Below are 24,338 nucleotides of genomic sequence, written 5' to 3'. Positions count from 1 at the left end.
GTGGAAACATTGTGACTCCTACAGGACCTGAAATATGTTTCTCGTATATAGAGTACTTACAGGAATTCTCAAGAAGAAACGTAAGTCTGGGAATTAATCGAATCAAATTCATATTTTTATGTAATCATTATTATTTCAATCTTATTTATTCACGCTAATTATCCGTATTTTATTAAAACAATTGTCGAAATCACCCTTTTATGCGTCAATGATATACTAGCTGACTAAACTGGCCGACTGTCAGCCAGTATGGAGATGCCATGTTGGAGAGAGGCATTAAGCCGCTCTATTCACTAAAATAATAATTGATTTTTCAACGTTTAATAGATACGTTTGTATCGGAATTTAAATTTCTAAATTATGAAAAAGTATTTGGATAATTTTTTCTAAGTTTTGTGACACTTTTGCCTCAATTTTAATAATATTTTCATTAATGGTACAAGTTCTAGACATTAACCAACTGTAATTGATTTTCAACGTTAATGAAATACATTTGTATCGGAATTTGAATTCTCAAGTTACAAAAAAAAACTGATAATTATTTTCTACATTTTGGCTCAATTTTAATAAAATTTTCATTAGTGGTACCAAAGTTATGTACGCCACTTCTTTGATTAAGTTGTCGGGGAGCCATTTGTTTAAAACGTTTGATTTCCTTTTTTTTCGAAGTGCGAAGAAAATTAATATATTTTTTTAATTTTTAGGGTTTATTTGACTTGATTTGTATCAAAAATTGTAATATTTGTATTATTTGTGCTTTAATGTCCTCAATATATTACACAATGAAATAGTTCGAAACTCTGGTTATACATTTGGGAGCCATGTGTTTGTTTACAAAAGTTTGTTTACGAATGTTTTGGATTAAGTACGTCTATTCTCTCCTTAAAAAAAAATCAAACATTTCCCGTTATTTCGAACTATATGTGAGGATGGTGAGTGAGAATATAACTTTAATTTTAAGTTAGAATCCTTAACTTCATAAATATCTCAGGATTTGTCCTATTAAAAGATTATTTAAGGCATTTTTAAACGAGTTAAAAAGTTCGGACAAGTTTTGGTTAAAAACCTTTTTTTTATTATAGCCTTATATTATGAAATTCTTATATTGTGTGGTTTATTTTAATTGTAATCTACGAATATGTATAAAATAAGGTCTTATTATAAAACAAATATATACATTATGGGTGACATTATCTTGTTCCAAACCAATTTCACGGCAAAAGTAAGGCCATTAAGGTAATTTGTAGAACAGTGGGCTCACCCACCCAATGAAGTAAATAGTCTGGTGGCCGTAATATCTTGTATTTGATAAAATAGGAATCCAATTTTCTCTTATTTGAGCCTATGTCCACTAGTCTACAAATGCACCCATCATTGATTTCCAATCACCTGTGTGTATGTATGATGGCAGTGTAAGGGGTGGGGGGGTCGCAGAGGGGCCGTTAGCCCCTCCCCCGCCGTTAGATAAGTACGTAAGGACATGGCTTGTAGGTTAGGTTAGTGGGCCGAAGTTTATGTCAGTTGGTCCCCATTTTTAATGCATGCGGGAGGAACTGGCCGCTAATATACAAAGGCTCCCATGCGGATATCTAAGCTTCCCCTGAGTAATTAGCAAATGAACCTCATCTTGGATATGTTCCTCTAACTTAGGCCTACCGAGTAATTATGCCATTTATTGTAACCTATTTTACGAAGTAGGACCTAAATTGTGGCAAGAGTTCCATATTAGGAGTCATAAGGGACAAGCCAGCGGCTTTGCATCTTGAAATACTCCACTATGTAGGTTCCTCTATCCCTTTCTAAAGGCCATTGCTTTAATTGCAAGGCTTATTATAAGCGTTCTTTTGTTCTTTGTTAAATATTTATGTGAGCTTGTAATATTTTGACTCCTTTTAGGGGTGTATGTATGATGACAGATATGTCCCCTTAACTCCCTTCTGTTCAACCCTATCACTAAAAATACCTCAGTCTAAGTGGGATCGCCGGGTGGTGTTAGCCCTCTCATAGATAAGTAGGTAAGGACATGGCTTGTAGGTTAGGTTAAGTGGGGAAGTTTAGATTAAGTAGTGTTCTATGCATGCAAGAGGCCCTGTCCGTTATTATACAAAGGCTCTCTTATTATTACAGTTATGGCTACGTGCTTTTCGTAACTCCTGACTCCTGTATCTATCAAATTTATAGGAATTTCTGTTGCAAATTATTAGTTCTAATTCATGCCCACGGATGGATTTAGGATATTGAAATAATATTTATATATATATATATATATATATATATATATATATATATATATATATATATATATATACAGTATATATATATATAAAATAGTGTGCGTTTTGAAGGAGTTACACTCGACTTCCTGCCTCCAGAGATGCGTGTGTTCTCGGACGTATTGAAGGAAGGGTAGGGTGCACACCTTAGGAATCAAATTGCCTGAGGGGTGTGTTTCTCGGAAGAAGTGCACCTGTAAATCGACCTGTTAGAAATGCGTGCTTTTGAACATAGATGGGCACTCGGTAATACTGTACTCAACTGCTCTTCAGTCGACCATCTGTGCTTTACTATTCAATATTTGGGATGAAGCTTGATCTAAGACTAGTATATCATTGATGATCCATACAGAAATAGTTTGCATATTCTAAACTTAGATACCTGGTTTTATATTTTATTGAAATCTAGAGTACCTTAACTGAGAATGGCCTAAACTTATGTGGCTTAGGGAATAGTCCTATATACCATATATGTATTTAATGATAGTCTCTAATGCTGTGTGGCACATGTATTGTCATTATGGTAATTTCAGAAAGAAAATCCCTCGGACAGGTGCTCCGAAAGCCGAGTACCTCACGAAGGGAAGAACCTCTCAATCAGGCTAGGGTTCAGATGCGTTTTGACATGGTCATCCATGGATGAACCTGGGTGACGAGAGGATTAAATTATCAGTATGGATGACGTATCTAATAAGGAGTCTCCCTGCACATATTAGGTTCTCAGAGTTGGAGAACTATCCAAGATCGGTCGAGAAACCTCTGGAGATGTGTGAAGCAATGAAAACCATAGAAAGATGAAAGTCTTCAGGTATGGAACATAATGCAGACTATATTTATTGAATTCCAATTGCTTGCAAGGCCTTTGATACTACATGACTACTATAGAAACTTATTTTTGTCTTGATAGTAGTAATAAATAATTATAATTATGGTTCGTCGTTCAATTAGTTCGTTATGCATGTTCGTAATATTAGCCATGCAGTTCATTCTAATAGTCACACCTTTTCCATCATGAGGCTCAATACTTCACTGTACTCTATAAGTTTCATTCGAGCTGTGACCAAGTTGTGGAATGATTTTCCTAATCGGGTAGTTAAATCGGTAGAACTTCAAAAGTTCAGACCTGCAGCAAATATTTTTATGTTGAACAGGCTGACATAAGTCTTTATATAGTTTATATATGAAAGATTTATTTTGATGTTACTGTTTTGATATATATTATTTTAATTGTTCATTATTTTTCATATCGTTTATTTATTTCCTTATTTCCTTACCTCACTGGGCTCTTTTTCCCTGTTGGAGCCCTTGGGCGTATAGCATCTTGCTTTTCCAACTAGGATTGTAGCTTAGCTAATATTAATAACTGTTTAATGTATTTTGCAGTCAACAATACGAACACTGTTCTAGTCGGACGTGTACGTCTAAGGAAATGCACATCTATGAGCTGAATGAAGTCAAGATCTTTCTCAGTAAGCGAGTGGAAGGCTTTCGCTGCTGAAGCTAAACAGGAGGCTATAGGAACCAGTTATCGTAATATAGAATCACTTCAAGAGTGAACAAAAAATCTGCTTACACTTGATTCCAGAGATGTGAAAATGAAATAAAAGATATTATGAAGGTGGGTGGTGTACACAGCATTACTATGTTTTATTTCATCATTTCTATAGGCTTTTGATACCATAACCTGTAGTAATATTATAGTTTTTTAGAGCACTTTGATTTTCTGTTTTACAAAACCAGTCAATTATAAAGCAGCGCTGTTTCATATTTCATAATTTTCAATATTAATCTTACCCGATGATCATGTAGCTGTCAACTCCGTTGCCCGACAGAAATCTACGGTCGGGATACGCCAGCGATCGCTATCCAGGTGGGGGTGTGCTCAACAGCGCCATCTGTGGTCAGGTACTCAAGTACTTCTTGTCAACAAGACCTCAATTTTTCCTCTGTCGTGCCGCCGGCAAGACCTACATGGATACGCTGTTGATTTTGGAGTCTTTTGTTCACGATTTGGTGATGTATTTGCTCTGAAGTTTAGCCTTCGCTGTTCAGGAAGCTTTATCCTTAGCTTAGCAAGCTTTTGGAATTAATTTGATTCATTGGTTAACGATCTTTGCTTAATTTTGGAATTCCCCCTTGACTACCTCTAAATTCAAGATGTCTGACCATTCCCAAGTTCCTAAATACAGGCAATGTAGTGTTAGGACTTGTACTAGGCGTCTTCCGAAGGCCTCTATAGATTCTCACACCGTATGTTCCAATTGTAGGGGAAAATCCTGCCAATTGGAAGATCGATGTGGCGAATGTGCTGGGCTTTCGGAATTCGATTTTAATGAATTCCTCAGATATGCACGTAGGTTAGAGAAGGAGAGAGATAGGAGGAGTTCTTCTCGCTCTGTGGATTTTTCCTCTCCCCATGCCCCTCAACCTTTTCCTTCCCCTGTGGTGGTGACCCCCGAACCTGCTACGAGTGCTCAGCCTGCAATGGCTGATATGTTGCGTGCCATTCAGGCTCTCGGTGATAAGGTGGAGTCGTTGGTTAGTGACCGCAATCAGCTCTTGGCAGATGTCAGAGAGCTGAAAGCGAAGAGTGCAGTGGGAAGTGTTAGTGCTAGTGATGTGCATAGTGTCAGTGTCAGTGTTGCGCATGAGGGTACATCTGTGCGTGCCAGTCGTCCTCCCAGTCCGGGACCTCTTGCAAGCTCCCAAGCCCAGGGGAGAAGCAATGTCGAAGGACCAAAGGGTTCGGCAGGCCTTGATCGGCGCACAGATGTATCCTCAGTGGTTGCGGACGTATCTGCTAAGGATCGTCCCATCCACTTACAGACGAATGAGCCCTTACATTCCTCGTCTGTGGAAGAGGTTTCCAGGAGGAAACGGTGGACCAAGGTCTCACGACCGCTCAAACGTAAGGTCCCTTCCGAGCTAGTCCAACGGCCCAGGTGTAGCCACTGGGTCAGTTCGGACTCGCCGCAGTCATCTGATGACTGCACACCTCCCAAGAGAGGTAGAGTGGTCCCTCAACAGGCCTCTGCTCCGTCTGTTGTTGCTCCAACCACAGTAGACCCTAAGTGGTCCATGCTGCAGACTATGCAGTCTCAGCTTGCGGCTTTTATGCAGGAGTATCATGCCGAGAAGGTTAACACCTCTCCTGTTAACCTACAACCCGCAGAGGTTGTGCGCTCAGCAGATACTGCGGCTGCCTGCTCCCACACCCCACCTGTGAGAGCTCCTCCACCGATGCGCAGTCCTCACTGCCAGACGCATGTTCTTGCTGCACCATCTGCTAACATGCGTGAGCTGCCGCATCAGGAGTTGCCGGGTTCCAGCACTATGCGGCATTCTCCTCAGCCCATGCAGCATGCTCTGCAGACCTTACAGCATGCTCCGCATACCGTGCAGCATGAGCCGCATACTTTACAGCATGCTCTGCATACCATACCGCATGCTCCTCAGCCCACCGCAGACCCTCCCACACACCAGCCCTCTGCTTTTGTTGTTGCCAGCTCGCAGACTGTCCAGCAGAGGCATGATGATGGATCCGCAGGTACGCATGCACCCGTTCTGCAGGATTCCGCCGTTCAGCTTGCTGCTCTGCCTTTGCCTCTCACAACTCAACTTTCGGATGATGATGTATCGGATGATGAAGCTGCTCATCTGGATGATCCTCACTCTGATGTTGAAGGACACAAGTCTTCGCCGCCCTCCTTAGACTTTCGCAAAGTCCTTGCTTTGTTCAGGGACTTGTATCCTGAACACTTTGTGTCTGCAACCCCTCGTTCTCCTCCCTCCGAGTTTGCTCTGGGCATGCAGTCTGCTGCGCCTGCCTTCACCAAGCTTGTTCTCGCCAGATCATCTAGGAGAGCTTTGAGGGTTATGGGGGACTGGTTGCATTCCAAGAAGCAACTGAGAAGGACCTCTTTTGTGTTTCCTCCTCCCAAGCTGGCTTCTAAGTCGAGCGTCTGGTATGCCACGGGAGAGGAACCTGGCTTGGGGGTTCCTGCCTCTGCCCAGGCCGACTTCTCAAGTCTGGTTGACTCTCCCCGCAGGTTGGCTATGAGACGTTCGAAGATCTGCTGGTCCTTTTCAGATCTTGATCATATGTTGAAGGGAGTCTTTCGTGCCTTCGAGATATTCAACTTCCTCGATTGGTGTTTGGGAGCCTTAAGCAGGAAGACTTCCCCTTCAGATAAGGACTCAGCCATGCTGATCATGTCTAGCATGGACAAGGCAATTCGGGATGGGTCTGGTGAACTTGCGGCTTCATATGTTTCAGGAGTCCTCAAGAAGAGAGAACATCTGTGCTCCTTCTTATCTGCTGGTATCACTCCTTGCCAGAAGTCAGAGTTGCTGTTTGCTCCTCTCTCCAAGTGTCTGTTTCCGGAGGAGTTGATTAAGGGGATGGCTGCCTCTCTCATCCAGAAGGATACTCATGACCTCATGGCTTCTTCTGCACGTAAGGCTAAATCCTTACCTTCCGTGCCTAGACCCTTCCGCCCTGCAGCAGTTGATACACCTGCTTCTAGGTTCATCCCGCCCTTTCGTGGCAGAACCTCCAGCAGAGGAGGTACCCGTGCAGACAGTCACCGTGGCAAGTCCAAGAAGGGTTCCAAGTCCGCAAAAGGCAAGTTTTGACTGCCTTTCTCTCCAGACAGCAGTAGGAGCCAGACTCAAGACCTTCTGGCAAGCTTGGGAGAGCAGAGGTGCAGACGCTCAGTCTGTGAAGTGGCTAAGGGAGGGATACAGAATTCCGTTCTGCCTCAATCCCCCTCTAGCTACATCTCCCATCAACCTCTCTCCCAACTACAAGGAGAAGGACAAGAGGCTAGCGTTGCAACAAGAGGTGTCGCTCTTGCTACAGAAGGAAGCAGTGGTCATAGTCCGGGATCATCAATCCCCGGGCTTTTACAACCGTCTCTTCCTGGTAGCCAAGAAGACAGGAGGTTGGAGACCGGTGCTGGACGTCAGTGCTCTCAATGCTTATGTCACCAAGCAGACGTTCACGATGGAGACGACGAAGTCGGTCCTAGCAGCGGTCAGGCAGGAGGACTGGATGGTCTCGTTAGACCTGAAAGACGCATACTTTCACGTCCCCATCCATCCAGACTCCCAACCTTTCCTAAGATTCGTCTTTGGAAAGGTTGTGTACCAGTTCCAAGCCCTGTGCTTTGGCCTAAGCACGGCACCTCTTGTGTTTACGAGACTGATGAGGAATATTGCGAAATTCCTTCACTTGGCAGACATCAGAGCCTCCCTCTATTTAGACGACTGGCTTTTAAGAGCTCCCACAAGTCGTCGCTGTCTGGAGAATCTCAGATGGACTATGGATCTGACCAAGGAACTGGGCCTCCTGGTCAATTTAGAGAAGTCCCAGCTCGTCCCATCCCAGACCATTGTTTACCTGGGTATGGAGATTCAGAGTCGAGCTTTTCGGGCTTTTCCGTCGGCCCCAAGGATCAACCAAGCCCTAGAGTGCATCCAGAGCATGCTGAGAAGGAACCGATGCTCAGTCAGGCAGTGGATGAGTCTAACAGGGACACTTTCATCGCTGGCCCTGTTCATCGAGTTAGGGAGACTCCACCTCCGCCCCCTTCAGTATCATCTAGCTGCTCACTGGATAAAGGACATGACGCTAGAGACGGTCTCAGTTCCTGTTTCCGAAGAGATGAGGTCTACTCTAACGTGGTGGAAGAACAGCATTCTTCTCAAGGAAGGTCTATCTTTAGCTGTTCAGACCCCCGACCACCGTCTCTTCTCGGACGCATCAGACTCGGGCTGGGGTGCGACATTGGACGGACAGGAATGTTCGGGAACATGGAATCAGGAGCAAAGGACACTTCACATCAATTGCAAGGAGTTGTTGGCGGTTCATCTGGCCTTGATAAACTTCAAGTCCCTCCAGCTAAACAAGGTGGTGGAGGTGAACTCCGACAACACCACAGCCTTGGCTTACATCTCCAAGTAGGGGGGGACTCAATCGAGGAAGTTGTTCGAGATCGCAAGGGACCTCCTCATTTGGTAAAAAGATCGAAAGCTCACGCTGGTAACGAGGTTCATTCAGGGCGATATGAATGTCATGGCAGATCGCCTCAGCCGGAAGGGTCAAGTCATCCCCACAGAGTGGACCCTTCACAAGAATGTTTGCAGCAGACTTTGGGCCCTGTGGGGTCAGCCAACCATAGATCTGTTCGCTACCTCGATGACCAAGAGGCTCCCATTGTATTGTTCTCCGATTCCAGACCCAGCAGCAGTTCACGTGGATGCCTTTCTGCTGGATTGGTCCCATCTCGACCTGTATGCATTCCCGCCGTTCAAGATTGTCAACAGGGTACTTCAGAAGTTCGCCTCTCACAAAGGGACACGGCTGACGTTGGTTGCTCCCCTCTGGCCCGCGAGAGAATGGTTCACAGAGGTACTGCAATGGCTGGTCGACGTTCCCAGGACTCTTCCTCTAAGAGTGGACCTTCTGCGTCAACCTCACGTAAAGAAGGTACACCCAAGCCTCCACGCTCTTCGTCTGACTGCCTTCAGACTATCGAAAGACTCTCAAGAGCTAGAGGCTTTTCGAAGGAGGCAGCCAGAGCGATTGCCAGAGCAAGGAGGACATCCACTCTCAGAGTCTATCAGTCTAAATGGGAAGTCTTCCGAAACTGGTGCAAGGCCAATGCAGTTTCCTCAACCAGTACCACTGTAACCCAGATTGCTGACTTCCTGTTACATCTAAGGAACGTTAGATCCCTATCAGCTCCTACGATCAAGGGTTACAGAAGTATGTTGGCAGCGGTTTTCCGCCACAGAGGCTTGGATCTTTCCACCAACAAAGATCTACAGGACCTCCTTAGGTCTTTTGAGACCTCAAAGGAACGTCGGTTGTCCACTCCAGGCTGGAATCTAGACGTGGTCCTAAGGTTCCTTATGTCATCCAGATTTGAACCGCTCCAATCAGCCTCTTTTAAGGACCTCACATTAAAAACTCTTTTCCTCGTATGCTTAGCAACAGCTAAAAGAGTAAGTGAGATCCACGCCTTCAGCAGGAACATAGGTTTCACATCGGAAACGGCTACATGTTCCTTGCAGCTCGGTTTTTTGGCTAAAAACGAGCTTCCTTCACGTCCTTGGCCTAAATCGTTCGAGATCCCTAGCCTGTCCAACTTGGTGGGGAACGAACTGGAGAGAGTACTTTGCCCAGTCAGAGCTCTTAGGTACTATCTAAGAAGGTCAAAACCTTTACGAGGACAATCAGAAGCCTTATGGTGTGCTGTCAAGAAGCCTTCGCTACCAATGTCTAAGAACGCAGTTTCTTACTACATCAGGCTTCTGATTAGAGAAGCTCATTCTCATCTGAAGGAAGAAGACCTTGCTTTGCTGAAGGTAAGGACACATGAAGTGAGAGCTGTGGCTACTTCAGTGGCCTTCAAACAGAACCGTTCTCTGCAGAGTGTTATGGATGCAACCTATTGGAGAAGCAAGTCAGTGTTCGCATCATTCTATCTCAAAGATGTCCAGTCTCTTTACGAGAACTGCTACACCCTGGGACCATTCGTAGCAGCGAGTGCAGTAGTAGGTGAGGGCTCAGCCACTACATTCCCATAATCCCATAACCTTTTTAACCTTTCTCTTGAATACTTTTTATTGTTGTTTTGGGTTGTACGGTCGGCTAAGAAGCCTTCCGCATCCTGGTTGATTTGGCGGGTGGTCAATTCTTTCTTGAGAAGCGCCTAGGTTAGAGGTTGTGATGAGGTCCTTTAGTATGGGTTGCAGCCCTTTATACTTCAGCACCTAAGAGTCGTTCAGCATCCTAAGAGGACCGCTACGCTCAGTAAGGAAGACGTACTTAATAAAGGCAGAGTAATGGTTCAAGTCGACTTCCTTACCAGGTACTTATTTATTTTATATTTGTTATTTTGAATAACTAATAAAATGAAATACGGGATACTTAGCTTCTTTGTTAACATGTATGCTGGTCTCCACCCACCACCCTGGGTGTGAATCAGCTACATGATCATCGGGTAAGATTAATATTGAAAAATGTTATTTTCATTAGTAAAATAAATTTTTGAATATACTTACCCGATGATCATGATTTAAAGGACCCACCCTTCCTCCCCATAGAGAACCAGTGGACCGAGGAGAAAATTGAGGTCTTGTTGACAAGAAGTACTTGAGTACCTGACCACAGATGGCGCTGTTGAGCACACCCCCACCTGGATAGCGATCGCTGGCGTATCCCGACCGTAGATTTCTGTCGGGCAACGGAGTTGACAGCTACATGATCATCGGGTAAGTATATTCAAAAATTTATTTTACTAATGAAAATAACATTTTTTACAACAGGATTTTGATACAATAACCAGCAATACTGTATAGTTTTAAGAGCACTGGTTTTGTATTATAATTATAAAGATCCTAGTACTATATAGTGTAGCGTGAGTTACAGTAAATTCCTCTCATTTTTCCAGGTGTGAGCATTTGTGTCAACTATGTGTGGACAGTTCTGTATTTTCCAGGAATGTCGTTTATTTCAAGAACCTATTTTTTATTCTTTGATTTGTGAGTATTTTGTAGTAAGTCTTTGTTATAAGGAAGACTATTCTTACTCAAATACAAACCATCATTTATTCATAGGAGTGGGATTCAGCGAAACAGAAACTCGGCTGTTAAAATTTATAGAGATAGTGGCAGTTACTGCTGGGTGGCCAGGAAGTCCCACCTAATTGGCAGACCAATGAGCAGCTACTTTGAATTCAGCTACTGTGTAGTAGTGATATACTCTGTGTCCTTAACATTGGCTATTTTTAATCATTTTATGCTTTTTTTGTTTTTTAAAAGTGTATTTGCTGTCTTCTTCTGGTGGAAAACCCAGTTGCAGACATGCAAATCTGCCTTAGTTAAGCCTGGCTGCACTTGCAGAAGGTTTACGAGTCGGACTTCTGTGGACCCCAATCTCATTTGTCCTTTGTGCAAGGCTCATGAGTGCTCTCAGTCGTGCCCCTGTCAAGAGTGTAGGTGATGACCTCCTTTGGAATGGTCTGAGTGTGGTAGGAGGAGGAGGAAGTAGCCCTAGAGAGACTCCTCGACTTTAGAGGTGGTCATGCCAAAACTGCCGCTGAGGATGCTCTTTAGCTCCTCCTTCTCGCCTTCTGGTTCTCTTAGTGCTGCTTTCTTTGGCTTCCTTTAGAGCAGAGTCCTCTGGAGGAACACCAAAGAAGGAGGAGACCCCATTTGACCTTGGGGCAGGCTTCAAGAGAGGTAGGAGTATCACCTTCCCCTGCCTCCTTGTCGTTCGCCCCCCTTCATGATGAACGACAACGATGTCTGCAGGGACTTGGACCTGAGGAAATTGTGGCTTCAATGGTAATCCTTGTTCATAGAAGCTGCAGAAAAATGTTAGTAGACGTTAGGACGTCCAGGACTCCTACTGCTATGCCCTTCTCTTCTGCTGTTCCACCTGCAGAAAGAGCGCAGGATATGACGACCATCAGCAAGTCTTTACGTACTGTAGGAAAAAATCCTCAGTCTTCTCCTGTGGTTTCATCGCCGCCAGCCAGGAAATCCTTGACTTCTACTTCTGTTCAACATAAAAACATTCGTTGCAAGTTTGAACGTTTGAAGTTCCACCGATGAGGAAGATCATTCCATACAAGGGAGAGGATGGACAGGCGTATGCAAGCCCATTTTTTTAAATGAGAAACTTTTTCAGAGACCATATCCTTTAAGGATATACTTTCTTCCATGACCGTCTGTTAAGTGTTGGCAGAAACCTATCACTTGGGATATATTTTCCCCAGGTTTGTAGGAGGTTGACAGGAGTTACTTCTTCGACTCATTATACAGGTCTAAGTGCTTGGACATTCCTCGAATTAAAGTAGCTGTTTTGCGTACAGGAATTTCCTCCGTCTTTGAGATAAGTCTTCTATGAGAGGACAAAGGTTTATTACCTCCGCCAACGAAGTTGGAGGGACGTTATGTTTCCGCCCCTGTTTTTGTGTTTGTAATTTGTGTGTGTTTTTTGTTTGTGAACAGCTTCCTGGTCAAAATTTTAATCGTAGAGTAATGAATCTTACAGCGGTTAGCCATTATGTAAACAGCTGAAAATTGTATTAAATTTTGGAAGGTCAAGGTCACGGTCAAGCAAAATGTCCAATTCAGGTAATCAGCCCTAAGTTTGGACATTGATGTCACAGAGACTTCAGACTTGGTTCATATTTGAGTGTATGAAAATCCACGCCAAGTAATACATGTTAAGGTAAAAAAAGATCGAGCCAAAGGTCAAGAAATAAGCTGCCGTGGCGGAGGTCTGTGCTCTACTGAGCGCCCCTCTAGTTTGGCTTTTAACTTATGTTACTTTGTTTTCGGTCTTATATGATATTTGCAGTTCTTGTGAATATTTTGATTTAATTATTCCTATTAGTATCTATTCCAGGGTAAAGAGTATTGGGATGTTTGAATTGTAGAAGAATGTAAGGTAGTATTAGGCATTAGTTTAATTTTGGGGGAGAAACGATGGAGATTTTTATTATTATTGTTATTATTACTTGCTTAGCTGCAACTCTGGTTGGAAAAACAGGATGCTATAAACCAAAGGGCCCTAATAGGGAAAATAGCTCAGGGAGGAAAGGAAATATATTACAAGAGAAGTTTATGAATAATAACATATCAATAAATCTATCATATATAAAATATAGAAAAACTTCCAAATATTAAGAGGAAGAGAAATAAGATAAAATAGTGTGCTCGAGTGTACCCTCAAGCAAGAGAACTCTAACCCAAGACAGTGGAAGACCATGGTGAAGAGGCTATGGGACTACCCAAGACTAGAGAACAAAGGTTTGATTTTTCATCTAGGTATTTAGGAAAATTTTGTTTGTTCCGTAACCGAAATACAAACCACAGTATTTACATAGGGTTTACTTTCGGCGTAGCTGAAAGGACGAGCCATTAGAATTTAACGAGGGTGTATTACTCCCGCGCTAGTTAGCAGGGGGGTAGGGGAGTGGTAGCTAGCTACCCCTCCCCCCTCACACACCGGTGAACTGCTTCACTCCACTTTTGGCTCGGACAATGAACAGACGTCTCTGTCCTGTCCTCGCATGGTAGCCATTAATGCTTTGTCTTACTAATTACTTACTTTTCTTATACTTAATTTATATGTAAATATTCTTATGTTTATGTATATATTTGAGTATAGAAATACAGTAAGTTTCCTTTTCAGTGTTTGTGCTGTGTGTGTGTGTAGGAAGTCCACTCATTGTACGATAACTTCTCCGTGTGGTCTCAGGCCACTACGGTGACTTTTCATGGGTCGCGATCTCTCCCTTGGTCCTTCGGTCTCCCTTCGGCGGGCGCCTTGGGGAATCGTCATCGCTGGACTCTACTTACTAATATGTTTCTCCGCTGTTCCTCCTTCCCTACGGGGAACTTGGGAGTTTTGTTTGACTACGGTCTCTCTCTCTCTCTCTCCTTGAGTTCGTTCACCCTTTTATTATTATTACGTATTACGGTATCTTCCTTCCTGTTGCGGGTTGAATTGCTTGCGTTTATTTTGTTCCAATTATTTTTTTATTTAAATCTAATTGCATTTGTTAACTTTTCAGCTTCTGTGTAGAACGCTTCCCTTCGGGGTTCATTCGTTCTTACGATTAGTAACATTCTTAGTTGAATTACATATTTATAATTGTTTTAATTCTGTTTTGTTACAGTTCTCCACCTTCCCTCCCCCTTCCCGTGAGTGGCAGTGGGGAAGGAGGGCGCATTCCTGTGTGTGATTCTTATTATTCTTTTCCCGCGGGGGTTCCTCTTCGGAGTTCCCCCGGGGGAATTAATGTTAACCAATTGTTTTATTTTCACAGTTAACTATCTAGTTTTTTCGTTTGCCTAATGTGCCTACGAAGCAGAGCTGTCCTGTTGGGTCCTGGGGAGTCTGCCGTTGCCGCCTCCTCTACGACTTCGTCATGGGCGTGTTCCTTCTCCTAGAAGTTCTCCCGTGACAACTGTCAGCTCCTTAGTTCAGGAGGTTTGCCTCCTTGGGTAGGTTCTTCCCTTCCCAGGTATGAGTTTTTTCCCCTTCAGGGGGGTTTCTTCTCCTACCTTAATTTTTTTCTGGTCCTCGGGCGGTTATGCTCTTGGTGCTGACCTACCGCTTTTGTAACCATGCTCAAGGGGCTCAGCGGTTGCAAGGCCGGACCATGGTGTTCGTGCGATTTTGCTCTTGCTGCTGAGCGGTCACACTTGCAGCTACGCTCAAGGGGCTGAGCAAATGCAGGAGCTCCTCTTCGGAGGGTTGCTCTTTATGGTCAGCTTGCTGATCCAACGGCCCTAAGAGAGACTCCTCTTCGGAGGACTCCCTACTGCTGTTGTTGCTGAAGGCTCAGTTTCCCCCTCCGAACATCTTCGAGGGGGCAGCTGAGTCCAACGGTCTCTCCTGGGAGTGTCTCTCCCCCTCGGGGGAGTTCACTAACAGAGACTCCTCTTCGGAGGACTGATGATGGTGCTCCTGTCCGTGGTCGTCCTCATCTTCAGCCGCAGAGGATCCTCCTCGACGAGAACAGACTGTTGCTGCTGCTTCTCTAGACCTGCGATCTTCGACATCTGCCAGATCTTCTTGTCTTCCTTCTCCGTTCCTGGACGCAGTAGCGCTGTGGGCGCCTCGACCCCGTTTTCCAAACCTTTTGTGCCAGGTTTTTTTTACCTGTGCTACCTCGTTCGAGCGCGCAGTAATTCACAAATATTCCTGATGTGCGCAATGCGCGCCCTCGCACCTACGATCTCCGGATCTGGGCGCAAGTCTCCTGCTATGGACCAGACTTCTGCTGAATCAACTCCTGATCGCCAACTCTTCTGAATCCTTCTGTGTGGCTATGCGCCATGCGCACCTACGGTCTCCTGAATGCCCACGATCGCCTGCTCGCCAGCGCACATCTGGTCACCCTTTCCTGATGTGCGCATTGCGCGCCAACGTTCGCCCTCGCGCCCATGATCTCCGGATCTGGGCACAAGCAGGGAGGTTGTTCTTCATTGAACTCCACACCTTCCTGATATGCGCATACGCGCCATCGTTCGCCCACGCGCCCATGATCTTCGGATCTGGGCGCAGGCAAGGACATTTTCCTGATGTGCACATACGCGCCATCGTTCGCCCACGCGCCCATGATCTAAGGATATGAGCGCAGGCAAGGAGTTATTCCTTCGCCTCCTCGCCGACGATCTCTCATACGTCTGGCCGCGCTTTTCTCAGCTGGCCACACAACTACGCTCCTACGATCTCCTGGTTCTTGCCTCGTCACGCAGTTCCTTCGCTAGCGCACAGGCGCTTACAGGTTCTTCTGGACTTACAGCGCCTCTACTTCACCGCCGCCCAAGAGATACCTAAGTTAGCGCACAGGCGCTCACAGGCATCCCTGGGCTCTCCTTACGCACCAGCGATCCTCTACGCGCCCGTGCAATTCATCGCCTGCGCACAAGCGTTTTCAACGCCAACGCTTCAATCGTTCTAGGTTTCCTACGCGCCCACGCGTTAACTCTCGTGTACGCGAGCGGTAGCTATGCGCCACCGCTTGCCAACGCGCCAACGCTTGCCAACGCGCCAACGCTTGCCAACGCGCCATCGCTTGCCAAACACGCCATCGCTTGACCACGCCATCGCTTGACCACGCGCTATCGCTTGCCAACGCGCCTTCGCCCGCCTACGAGCCATCGCTCGCCAGGTCGCGCCATCGCTCGCTTACGCGCCATCGGTCTCCCGGCCGCCTGCGCTCGCCCTTACGCCCACGCGAACCTGTGTTCGCCCGCGCGTGAACCAGCGATTTTCCATCGCTCGAGCGCCAGCGCTATTCCCGCCAGCGAGCCATCGCTCGCCGAACGCGCCATTGCTCGCCAACGCGCCATTGCTTGCCTACACGCCATCGGTCTCCCGACCTCCAGCGCTCGTCCTTTCAACCGCGCTCGCCCTCACCTGCGTGTCCACGCGCACTTTCGTCTGCGCGCCCTCGCATCCACGCGCCTGCATGCCCACGTTCGCCCGCGCGCGAACCAACGATTTGCCATAGCGCGAGCGCCAGGGTGATTTCGACCGCTATTCCCGTAGGCGGGAAGCGTGTTATCGTAACACGGGCAACCTGGCGAGTCATCTGGGGCGCGTACTTCCAGTTCACGATCTTCTAGGGCGGGAAGCCCCGTAAACGCAGAGCATGGCACATACAAGAGCAGGAAGGATCTTCAGAGAGGTCTGGGCAACATCCTTCTTCCTTTCGGTCAGTCCCCATCATCTCTACTCCTCAGGATCGTTCGATTCCCTTTCCCCTAGCGGGAGTCGCTGACACTGCGTCTGTCAGCCGTCAGCAGAGGAGGTACTTCGAGATCATGGGGGAACCTGGTTTTAGCCCTTCCTCTCCACCATTCCGTGGAAGGGCCTCCCCAGGGAGTTCTTCTCTCGAGAAGTTCTCCGCCCGGCTGGTGACTTTCTCATCTTCGGAGATCTTAAAACCAGAAGAGAGCCGCAAAGTGTGCCATGCGAGCCACTTCGTGGCTGGTTGCCTGGCTTGGATCTCTGCGCATCCTGCTGCGATCCGAGATTTTGTCCAGGGAGAGCTCCAGGAAGGTCATGGAAACTTTCCTCCTCTCGGGCACGAGCATCTCGTTTCCCAGCTCACCAAGTTTCGAACTTGTGGGCAAACTCGATGTTGAAGCATTGAGATGCAGTGACCGAGATGTTCCTCTCGGAAGTCCCAAATGGATGTCGGCAAGCTCAGACACTCTTCCACTCTTGGAAAGACCTGGTTTTGAGCCCAAGGACAGGGAACGGACAACTGAGAGATGGAGAAAGCGAGTCACGGTTCGCTCCTCCATAGGCGCTTGCATCCAGACCCTACAACCTCCAGCGCCTCAACAACAACAGCCTCGCCAGCCTAGGACATCGGAACCAGCCCCGGCAGCTAAGACAAGGTGTCTAAACAGCAGCCCCCTCCTGTCAGAGGCAAGAAGGGCAGGAAGTACTTCTGGGGAAGCAATAATCCTGAGAGAGCGGCCAAGGCCGCAAACGCTAGGATTGGCAACCCCCTTGCAGGGTCCCCGGTGGGGGTATACCCAAGGTTGCGGGCTCAAGTGGCAGCAGCCCGGGGCCGATTCCTGCACGATCTCCGTGATCAGCCAAGGAATCGTGTCCCGTTCTTTACATCTCTACCTCCGCTGACAGCAAATCCAGTGTCGCCGAGCTCATATGCCATGGGATCGGCAGAGGGGCTAGCCCTTCGGGCAGGAATCGAGACCATGCTCTAGAGGAGGATCTCCAAAAGGTCATCGACGGCTCACCCCCACGGTTTCTTCAGTCAACTCTTTCTTGTAAGAAAGCGTCCGAAGTCCGGAGACCTGTCTCGACCTCTCTACCCTGATCAAGTTTGTCAAACAAACTTCGTTCAGCGTGGAGCAGCAGAGCCAATCAGGCTTGTAGTGTGACCACAACTCTTCATGTGCACACTGGAGTTGAAGGACGGGTACTTCCAGATCCCGATCCATCCGTCTTCCAGGAAGTACTTGGAATTCAGCCTAGACAACAGTTATACCAGTTCAAGGTTCGGTGTTTTTCAACCTCCCCGCAGCACCTCAGGTGTCCTCCAGAATCTTCACCCTGTTATCTTCATGGCCACACAGGAGCGGCTTCCGTCTCCTTCGCTTTCTGGAGGACTGGCTATCCCAGGCAGTCTCGGAATCGACCCTTTCTCAACACCGAGACAAGCTTCTGGGACTTTGCCAAGATCTAGGGATCATGGTAATTCTCGGGAAGTCGTCTCTGCTCCCATTTCTACAACTGGGATATCTAGGCATGATATTGGACTCCAATCTCCAAGCCTTCCCATCAGATGGCAGGATAGCAAGGCTGAGGAGAGTCGCAGAACCTTTCCTCAGACGAGGAGAGCTTCCAGCCCAATCTTGGTTACGCCTTCCAGGTCACCTTTCCTCCTGGCCAATCTAGTTCCAACGGCCACCTCAGGATGAAATCCCTGCGTCGGCGGCCCAAGTCCCGGTGGAATCAAGACAACGATTCCCCGGACATTCTGGTCCCTTTGGGACCTGCGGAACGAATGGACCTGCAGTGGTAGTTGACCTATGGAAACCTTTGCAAGGGAATGGATCTTCTCGCCCTTCCCCTTCATTTGATGCTGTTTTCGGACTCGTCAAAACAAGGGTGGGGGTCCACATTCTAAATCAGGCTTATGGTCAGAACCAGAAGGGTACCTCCACATCAATCTGCTAGGAAGGCCGTAGTCTGGCCCCTCAACACTTCCAACAGACCCTGGCGAGTCACTCCGTGGACGACAACTCCACGGTAGTGACTTTCATTTCAGCAAGCAGGGAGGTACCTCTTCATATCAACTTTCTCATCTTACAGTGGAGATACTGAGATGAACCGGAGTCCACTCATCCCCTATCGGCTCGTTTCATTTCGGCCAAGGAATGTGCTCTCCGACCGTCTGAGCATGACTTCACAGATAGAGAGTATCGAGTGGTCTTCGGCCCCCCTTGGTAGCCAACAGGTCCTGACCTTGTGGACCTGTTTGCGACAACCTTGAATTTCAAGCTGCCGCTGTACTACTCCCAGTCCCAGACCCCAAGGCACTCTAGCAAGATGCCTTTCTACACGTTGGGACAACATCAACGTCTACATCTTCCCACTTGAGAAGGGGGCTCAACAAGACCAGACTATCGGTCAACCTGTCGATGACTCTGATAGCTCCTCTGCGGCATCATGCAGAGTGGTTCCCGGAACTTCTACATCTCCTGACGGAACTCCTGAGAGAGCTTCCCCCACGACACGAGCTACTCAAACAACTACACTACGACATCTACCATAAGCCGTAGCATCGCTTCGGCTTCACGCCTGGAGACCATCCAGCATCCCCTCACAGAAAGAGGCGTTCCGCAACAAGTTGCGGAGTGGATGTCTCGACACCTGCGAAAGTCATCCGCAGGGGTCTACCAGGAGAAGTGTAGAATCTTCTGTGGTTGATGTGGTGGGAGAGATACCTCTCCCCTTGATGCCACTATTCCAGCAATTGCGGAGTCATTGTCTATCAGCGGGAGATGCTCCTGTCGCTCTCGGCGGTGGAAACCTATCACCCAGCCCTTAGCCTGGCCTTCAGGCTGAAAGGAATAGACTTTTCCTCCTCGCTGGATCTTTCTTCGCTCATACGTAATTACGAACTTACCTGCCCCAGTCGGAATGAGACCTTCTCCTGAAACATGGTTCGGGCTCTTAGGGCTCTTAAGAGATCTCCTTGCGAACCATGACACCAGGCTTCTGATCGTCACCGGTCTTGGAAGACGGTGCTCCTGCTCGCTCTGGCCTCGGCCAAGCGGGTCAGCGAACGTCATGGTCTCTCGTACGGCGTCGCCCACTCAAGAGGATAGGTGGAGGTAACGTTCAGGTTCGTCCCTGAGTTGGTTACTAGACCCAAAATCTGGGAGTCCCGGACCTTCGGTCGACTCCTTCAGGATTTCGAGTCTCCGTTCTGTAACAGATGACCCAGACCTTCTCCTACTAGGCCCAGTAAGGAGTCAGAAGGGTTATCTTAAAGAACAGCTGCAGTTCGTCCTTGCGTGCAAGCCCTGTTTGGGAGCACAGGGAGGATGGAGAGGAGGGTCTTCAAGAATGCCTTTTCAGCCTGGACGCAAAGGATCATCCATTACGCCCTGAATCCAGATCCTCCTCCGTCACGTCACCTTAGGGCACACGATGTCAGAGACATCGCAACGTTCCTGGCCTTCAAGAGAGACTACTCTGTGACGCAGGTTCTACAAACTGGAGTCTGGAAGCGTCTAACGACCTTCACAGCCCACTACCTGCAGGACGTGACCCACTGGAGCCTCGATACGTCTATCGGCCCTGTGGTGGCTACACAACAGCTGGTCTAACCTCAGGCTCCTTATTGGACAGGTAGCAGAAGGTTGGGGGCATTGTTATCAGGTTTTAGTCTGCATGAATGAAAGAAGTATGTCTGGCCCGTACTTCTTTCTTCATCCTCCCCTCTCTTGGGGAAAGCAGCATCCTGGGTTGTCTGCATAGCTGACCTCAAACCTGTGCAGGTAAACCATGCTTCCTTGTGTTCCTAGTATTGAGTTAATACTGTCGCGTCCCCCATACCCTGACCAGGTGGTATTGGGAACATCCTAGCCTCGAATTCCAGCTAAAGGACTTCAGGTCGACTTCCGAGGACGAGTCACACTTCTTCCCTCCACACACAAGCTTATGTAGGCCGCACGTTTCTTGCGTAGCAAGAAACTTGCGAGGTGCAGGGACTCTTTTTCTCGATTGCTGCTCACTCGGATTCTGAGTCCCCGGGTAAGCCAAAGCCAGTAAGGCTGGGGACTTTCCACCCTTCCTAAGGGTAAGTCACCCTAAGTAAATAGCGTGGTTTGTATTTCGGTTACGGAACAAATGACAAATTCGGAGATAATTTGTATTTTTCCTAACCATACAAACCTTAGCTATTTACACATATTTGCCCGCCAGCCCTGTCCCCCAAGGCAAGTCCTACCTCTAAGTGAAGTGAAGCAGTTCACCGGTGTGTGAGGGGGGAGGGGTAGCTAGCTACCACTCCCCTACCCCCTTGCTAACTAGCGCGGGGGTAATACACCCTCGTTAAATTCTAATGGCTCGTCTTTTCAGCTACGCCGAAAGTAAACCCTAAGTAAATAGTTAAGGTTTGTATGGTTAGGAAAAGTACAAATTATCTTCGAATTTGTCATTTTGACGAAGGAAAAATCTATTTCTGGGCGAGGGACCTGTGTCGCCCAGTGAAATGCTCCTTAAAGCACCATTTCAAAGGTATAAATACTGCTAAATATAGCAGAGAAAAAAGTTGCATGGAATGCCAGGAATATATCCAGCTCACTCACCCCTAAAGGGTGTCGGTATTAAAACTGGGGCGAGTGATACCACTACCAGAGGTCCCTTTCCAATTAGACTTCTCCCTCCTCAAAATCCCCGTTACTACGAGGTGTCGTTCACTAAGAAGTATATTCAGTGTAGATTTTCTGCAGTAGTCTTTTATCTATTGTTCCGCTCATATCTTTTACTTGATAGTGCATCTGTTGAGTTTTCCTGATGCTAAAATGGCTTTCCTAACGGCAACACTTGAGCCATGTGACCCTGATTCATAAAACCAACACAACAAATATTTTTCAATATTTTCAGGCCTTTCTTTCTTGGGGTATTGGTCGTATTCTTTAGTTGTTCCATATTTTGAGTATTATCCCTCTATTTGATCTTCATTAGCGGACTCATATCTCAGTACTTGATGTCTGCTGACGAGAGAGGTGGTTCCATGACCATCTTCCAAGCAATATCATGGATTGACCACTGGTCCAGGTGCAATGATATACTTTGCCATCACCCAGGATTTAGCAAAACCTAAGACTCGGAAGATATACCCTGTATATGGACTTGATCTTCTCGGGATCAAGGCTGTGACCGATCTTCTTGGGGATCAAGGCTGTGACCCATCTTCTTGGGGATCAAGGCTGTGACCCATCTTCTTGGGGATCAAGGCTGTGACCCATCTTCTTGGGGATCAAGGCTGTGACCCATCTTCTTGGGGATCAAGGCTGTGACCCATCTTCTTGGGGATCAAGGCTGTGACCCATCTTCTTGGGGATCAAGGCTGTGACCCATCTTCTTGGGGATCAAGGCTGTGACCGATCTTCTTGGGGATCAAGGCTGTGACCCATCTTCTTGGGGATCAAGGCTGTGACCGATCTTCTTGGGGATCAAGGCTGTGACCCATCTTCTTGGGGATCAAGGCTGTGACCCATCTTCTTGGGGATCAAGGCTGTGACCGATCTTTTGGGGGATCAAGGCTGTGACCTTGGTCGACAAGTCAACTAAAACTAAACAAGTGTGTCACCTTGGTCCTGAAGTCTAAAGTCATGCCGTCGCCTCCCACTTCATCAGGCTGGAGTGGCAAGAGGAGGCACTATCCATAAAGAACATGCCAGTGTTAGAGACTGCAGCCCTATTTCTGCAGAAGGCAGTAGACGTTAAGATGAAAAAGTGGAGGGAGGTGAGCCAGGACTCCGTTATCTAACGGGAAGTTACCTTCAAGAGCTAAAGCCCTTCAAAAGCAGGGCAAACCTAGCTCTCTAATGGGACAAGAAGCATCTCGTCCAAGATGGCTGTTTTGATCTAAGTCTAGAATGTGAGGTAAAAATGCCCGGCCTTTTTTTCCTCTCCTCTCTTCCCCTCCCTTTGGGATGCAGCAGTCATGCTGTTATGTGCTGGACCAGATGCTAGAGGCAGATAAGCTCCCTGAATATGCAATTTTTAAAGACAAGTTTTTATAAGGATCTTCCTCATCCTCCTAGATGAGGAGAAGGATGAACTCGAACGTATGCAAAACCTTTTCTCCTGAATAACCATTCGTCCAACGCAGGTTCTTCCACGACCATCTACCAGTCACTTGTAATATCTCCATGGCCCAGGTTGCTAGGAAGCTGGCAGAAGTTATCATTTTGGCTTTTTTAACAGGACCTAGAACTGTACCTGGACTTCCTGGCCAAGTAAACCAACCAGTCATAGGGACTACAGTGCCTCCCTCCTAAGGATAAGTTTCTTGTAAAAGGGCAATGGTTTGTAATGGTGTAAGAACAAATTACAAATATGAAAGTTACACTTAATGCCATAAGCCACCAGCCAATTCCTAGGTTTAAAGTCAAAGTGAGTGCTCCAAGGCCTGTGGAGTGGGCGGGGCTACCCTCCACCTGCCAGCAACTACTATTGCCTCATTAAATGTCTTATCAGTCATTCCAACTTTACTGGAAACATACACCTATTAAAGAACTCAGGTTTGTTTGTTCTTGTCTCCTTTATAGTTTATGATTTATCTCTCAGATTATTTTACTTTATTTACCTTGTCAGGCTTTGACGTGTGAGCGTAATGATAATCAATTAAGAAGAGAAAGATAAACTCCAACTCTTCCTTTCTATAGAGCTAATAAACTTAGTTTTCAATGACTGTTTCTGAAATGAATGTGCTACAACAGGTGCTCTCATTCTATGAATGAAAAACTGTGGCAAAATAGTGCTCGTGTAAATGTTCATTGAGAGGCTATTCAGGGAAAGAAAAATGTCAATAATTTTATGAACTGATGATTTTTTATAATGAAAATTGTAACCCACTTGGAAATTTATAGTCTTTTATGAGAAGCACATTGTTTTATATAAAAAACAAATGATTTTGTCATGCATGTTGTGAAGTCAAATTTAAAAATTGAATCTAAAAAGAAACACACATACGCACTTATATGAATACGCAGATACCCAATCCTTTGACACACTATCCCAATTTTACCTTATAGTTAATGCACTTGTCCGTCATGGCCCATTCACATTACATTCCCACTGGGCAACAGGATTAAAAGAGAGACATGAAGTCAACTGGAAAGGAGAATGGATGAAAAGCAAAAGGGGAAAAAAAAAATCATTGCGTCTGATCCATCTGAGAGAGTCTAAGGAAAATCTTTGGTCTAATACAAACTACATCACATGTAATACATGTTACAAAATAATCTGTAACTTTTTATATCGATCATTTCAGAATACAAGTCTTTAAATTGAGATGCAAAAAACAATTTAAGATCTTAATGTAATGGTCTAATACATTAACAAATTATATAGGAAAAGAATAATGTATTTTCTTTCTCACAGAAAAGTAATGAAGCCAACGAAGTGCTTTTCAAAGCCATAAATGCTGATGGTGTTACTCATCTTGTGCCTTCCAAAATCAAGGATGTGTTTTTCCTCAGGTTAGTTTTTTCTATTGCCTATATTACTGTATATTATGTGATTTCTGTGAAATTGAATTGTATTTGTAGTACATGTAAAGGTACATTCTTCGTAATTAAAGGTTAGTCTTGCATAGTATGGTTTGATGTACATTCTGTATGGTACTGTATATCTCGTGTCATTGTTTGACTGGAGAAATTCATGTTCTTTTAAAAAATGAGGGGATGTAGGGCAATAATATAAGCAGCTATATTATGCAATGCAACTCTTTCCCTTGTAGAGGGTGTTAC

At 46.2% G+C, this 24,338-nt stretch overlaps 1 protein-coding gene across 4 annotated transcripts in view; it reads left to right on the top strand.

Annotated features, from left to right (window-relative positions):
• Nucleotides 1–534: 534 nt before the first annotated feature.
• Nucleotides 535–24,338, top strand: part of LOC137623085 (serine/arginine-rich splicing factor 6-like) — a 63,224-nt gene continuing 39,420 nt past the window's right edge. Inside the window, exons 1-5 of one of the 4 annotated variants that reach the window (XR_011040546.1) lie at nt 548–932; nt 2,807–3,081; nt 3,657–3,891; nt 10,733–10,823; nt 23,971–24,068. Coding sequence is in view for 2 of the 4 variants with exons in the window: in XM_068353741.1 (XP_068209842.1) it covers nt 3,886–3,891; nt 23,971–24,068 (104 nt within the window). In the remaining 2 variants the exon portion in view is untranslated. Of the gene's footprint in view, nt 933–2,806; nt 3,082–3,656; nt 3,892–10,732; nt 10,824–23,970; nt 24,069–24,338 lie in introns of all 4 variants that reach the window. The other 3 variants (XM_068353741.1, XR_011040547.1, XM_068353740.1) reach the window with 3 other exon arrangements.

Source organism: Palaemon carinicauda, chromosome 30 (genome assembly GCF_036898095.1).
Source record: "Palaemon carinicauda isolate YSFRI2023 chromosome 30, ASM3689809v2, whole genome shotgun sequence".
NCBI classification, from domain to species: domain Eukaryota; kingdom Metazoa; phylum Arthropoda; class Malacostraca; order Decapoda; family Palaemonidae; genus Palaemon; species Palaemon carinicauda.
The sequence above is the reverse complement of the archived record's forward strand: the minus strand, read 5'-3'. Positions and strand labels throughout refer to the sequence as shown.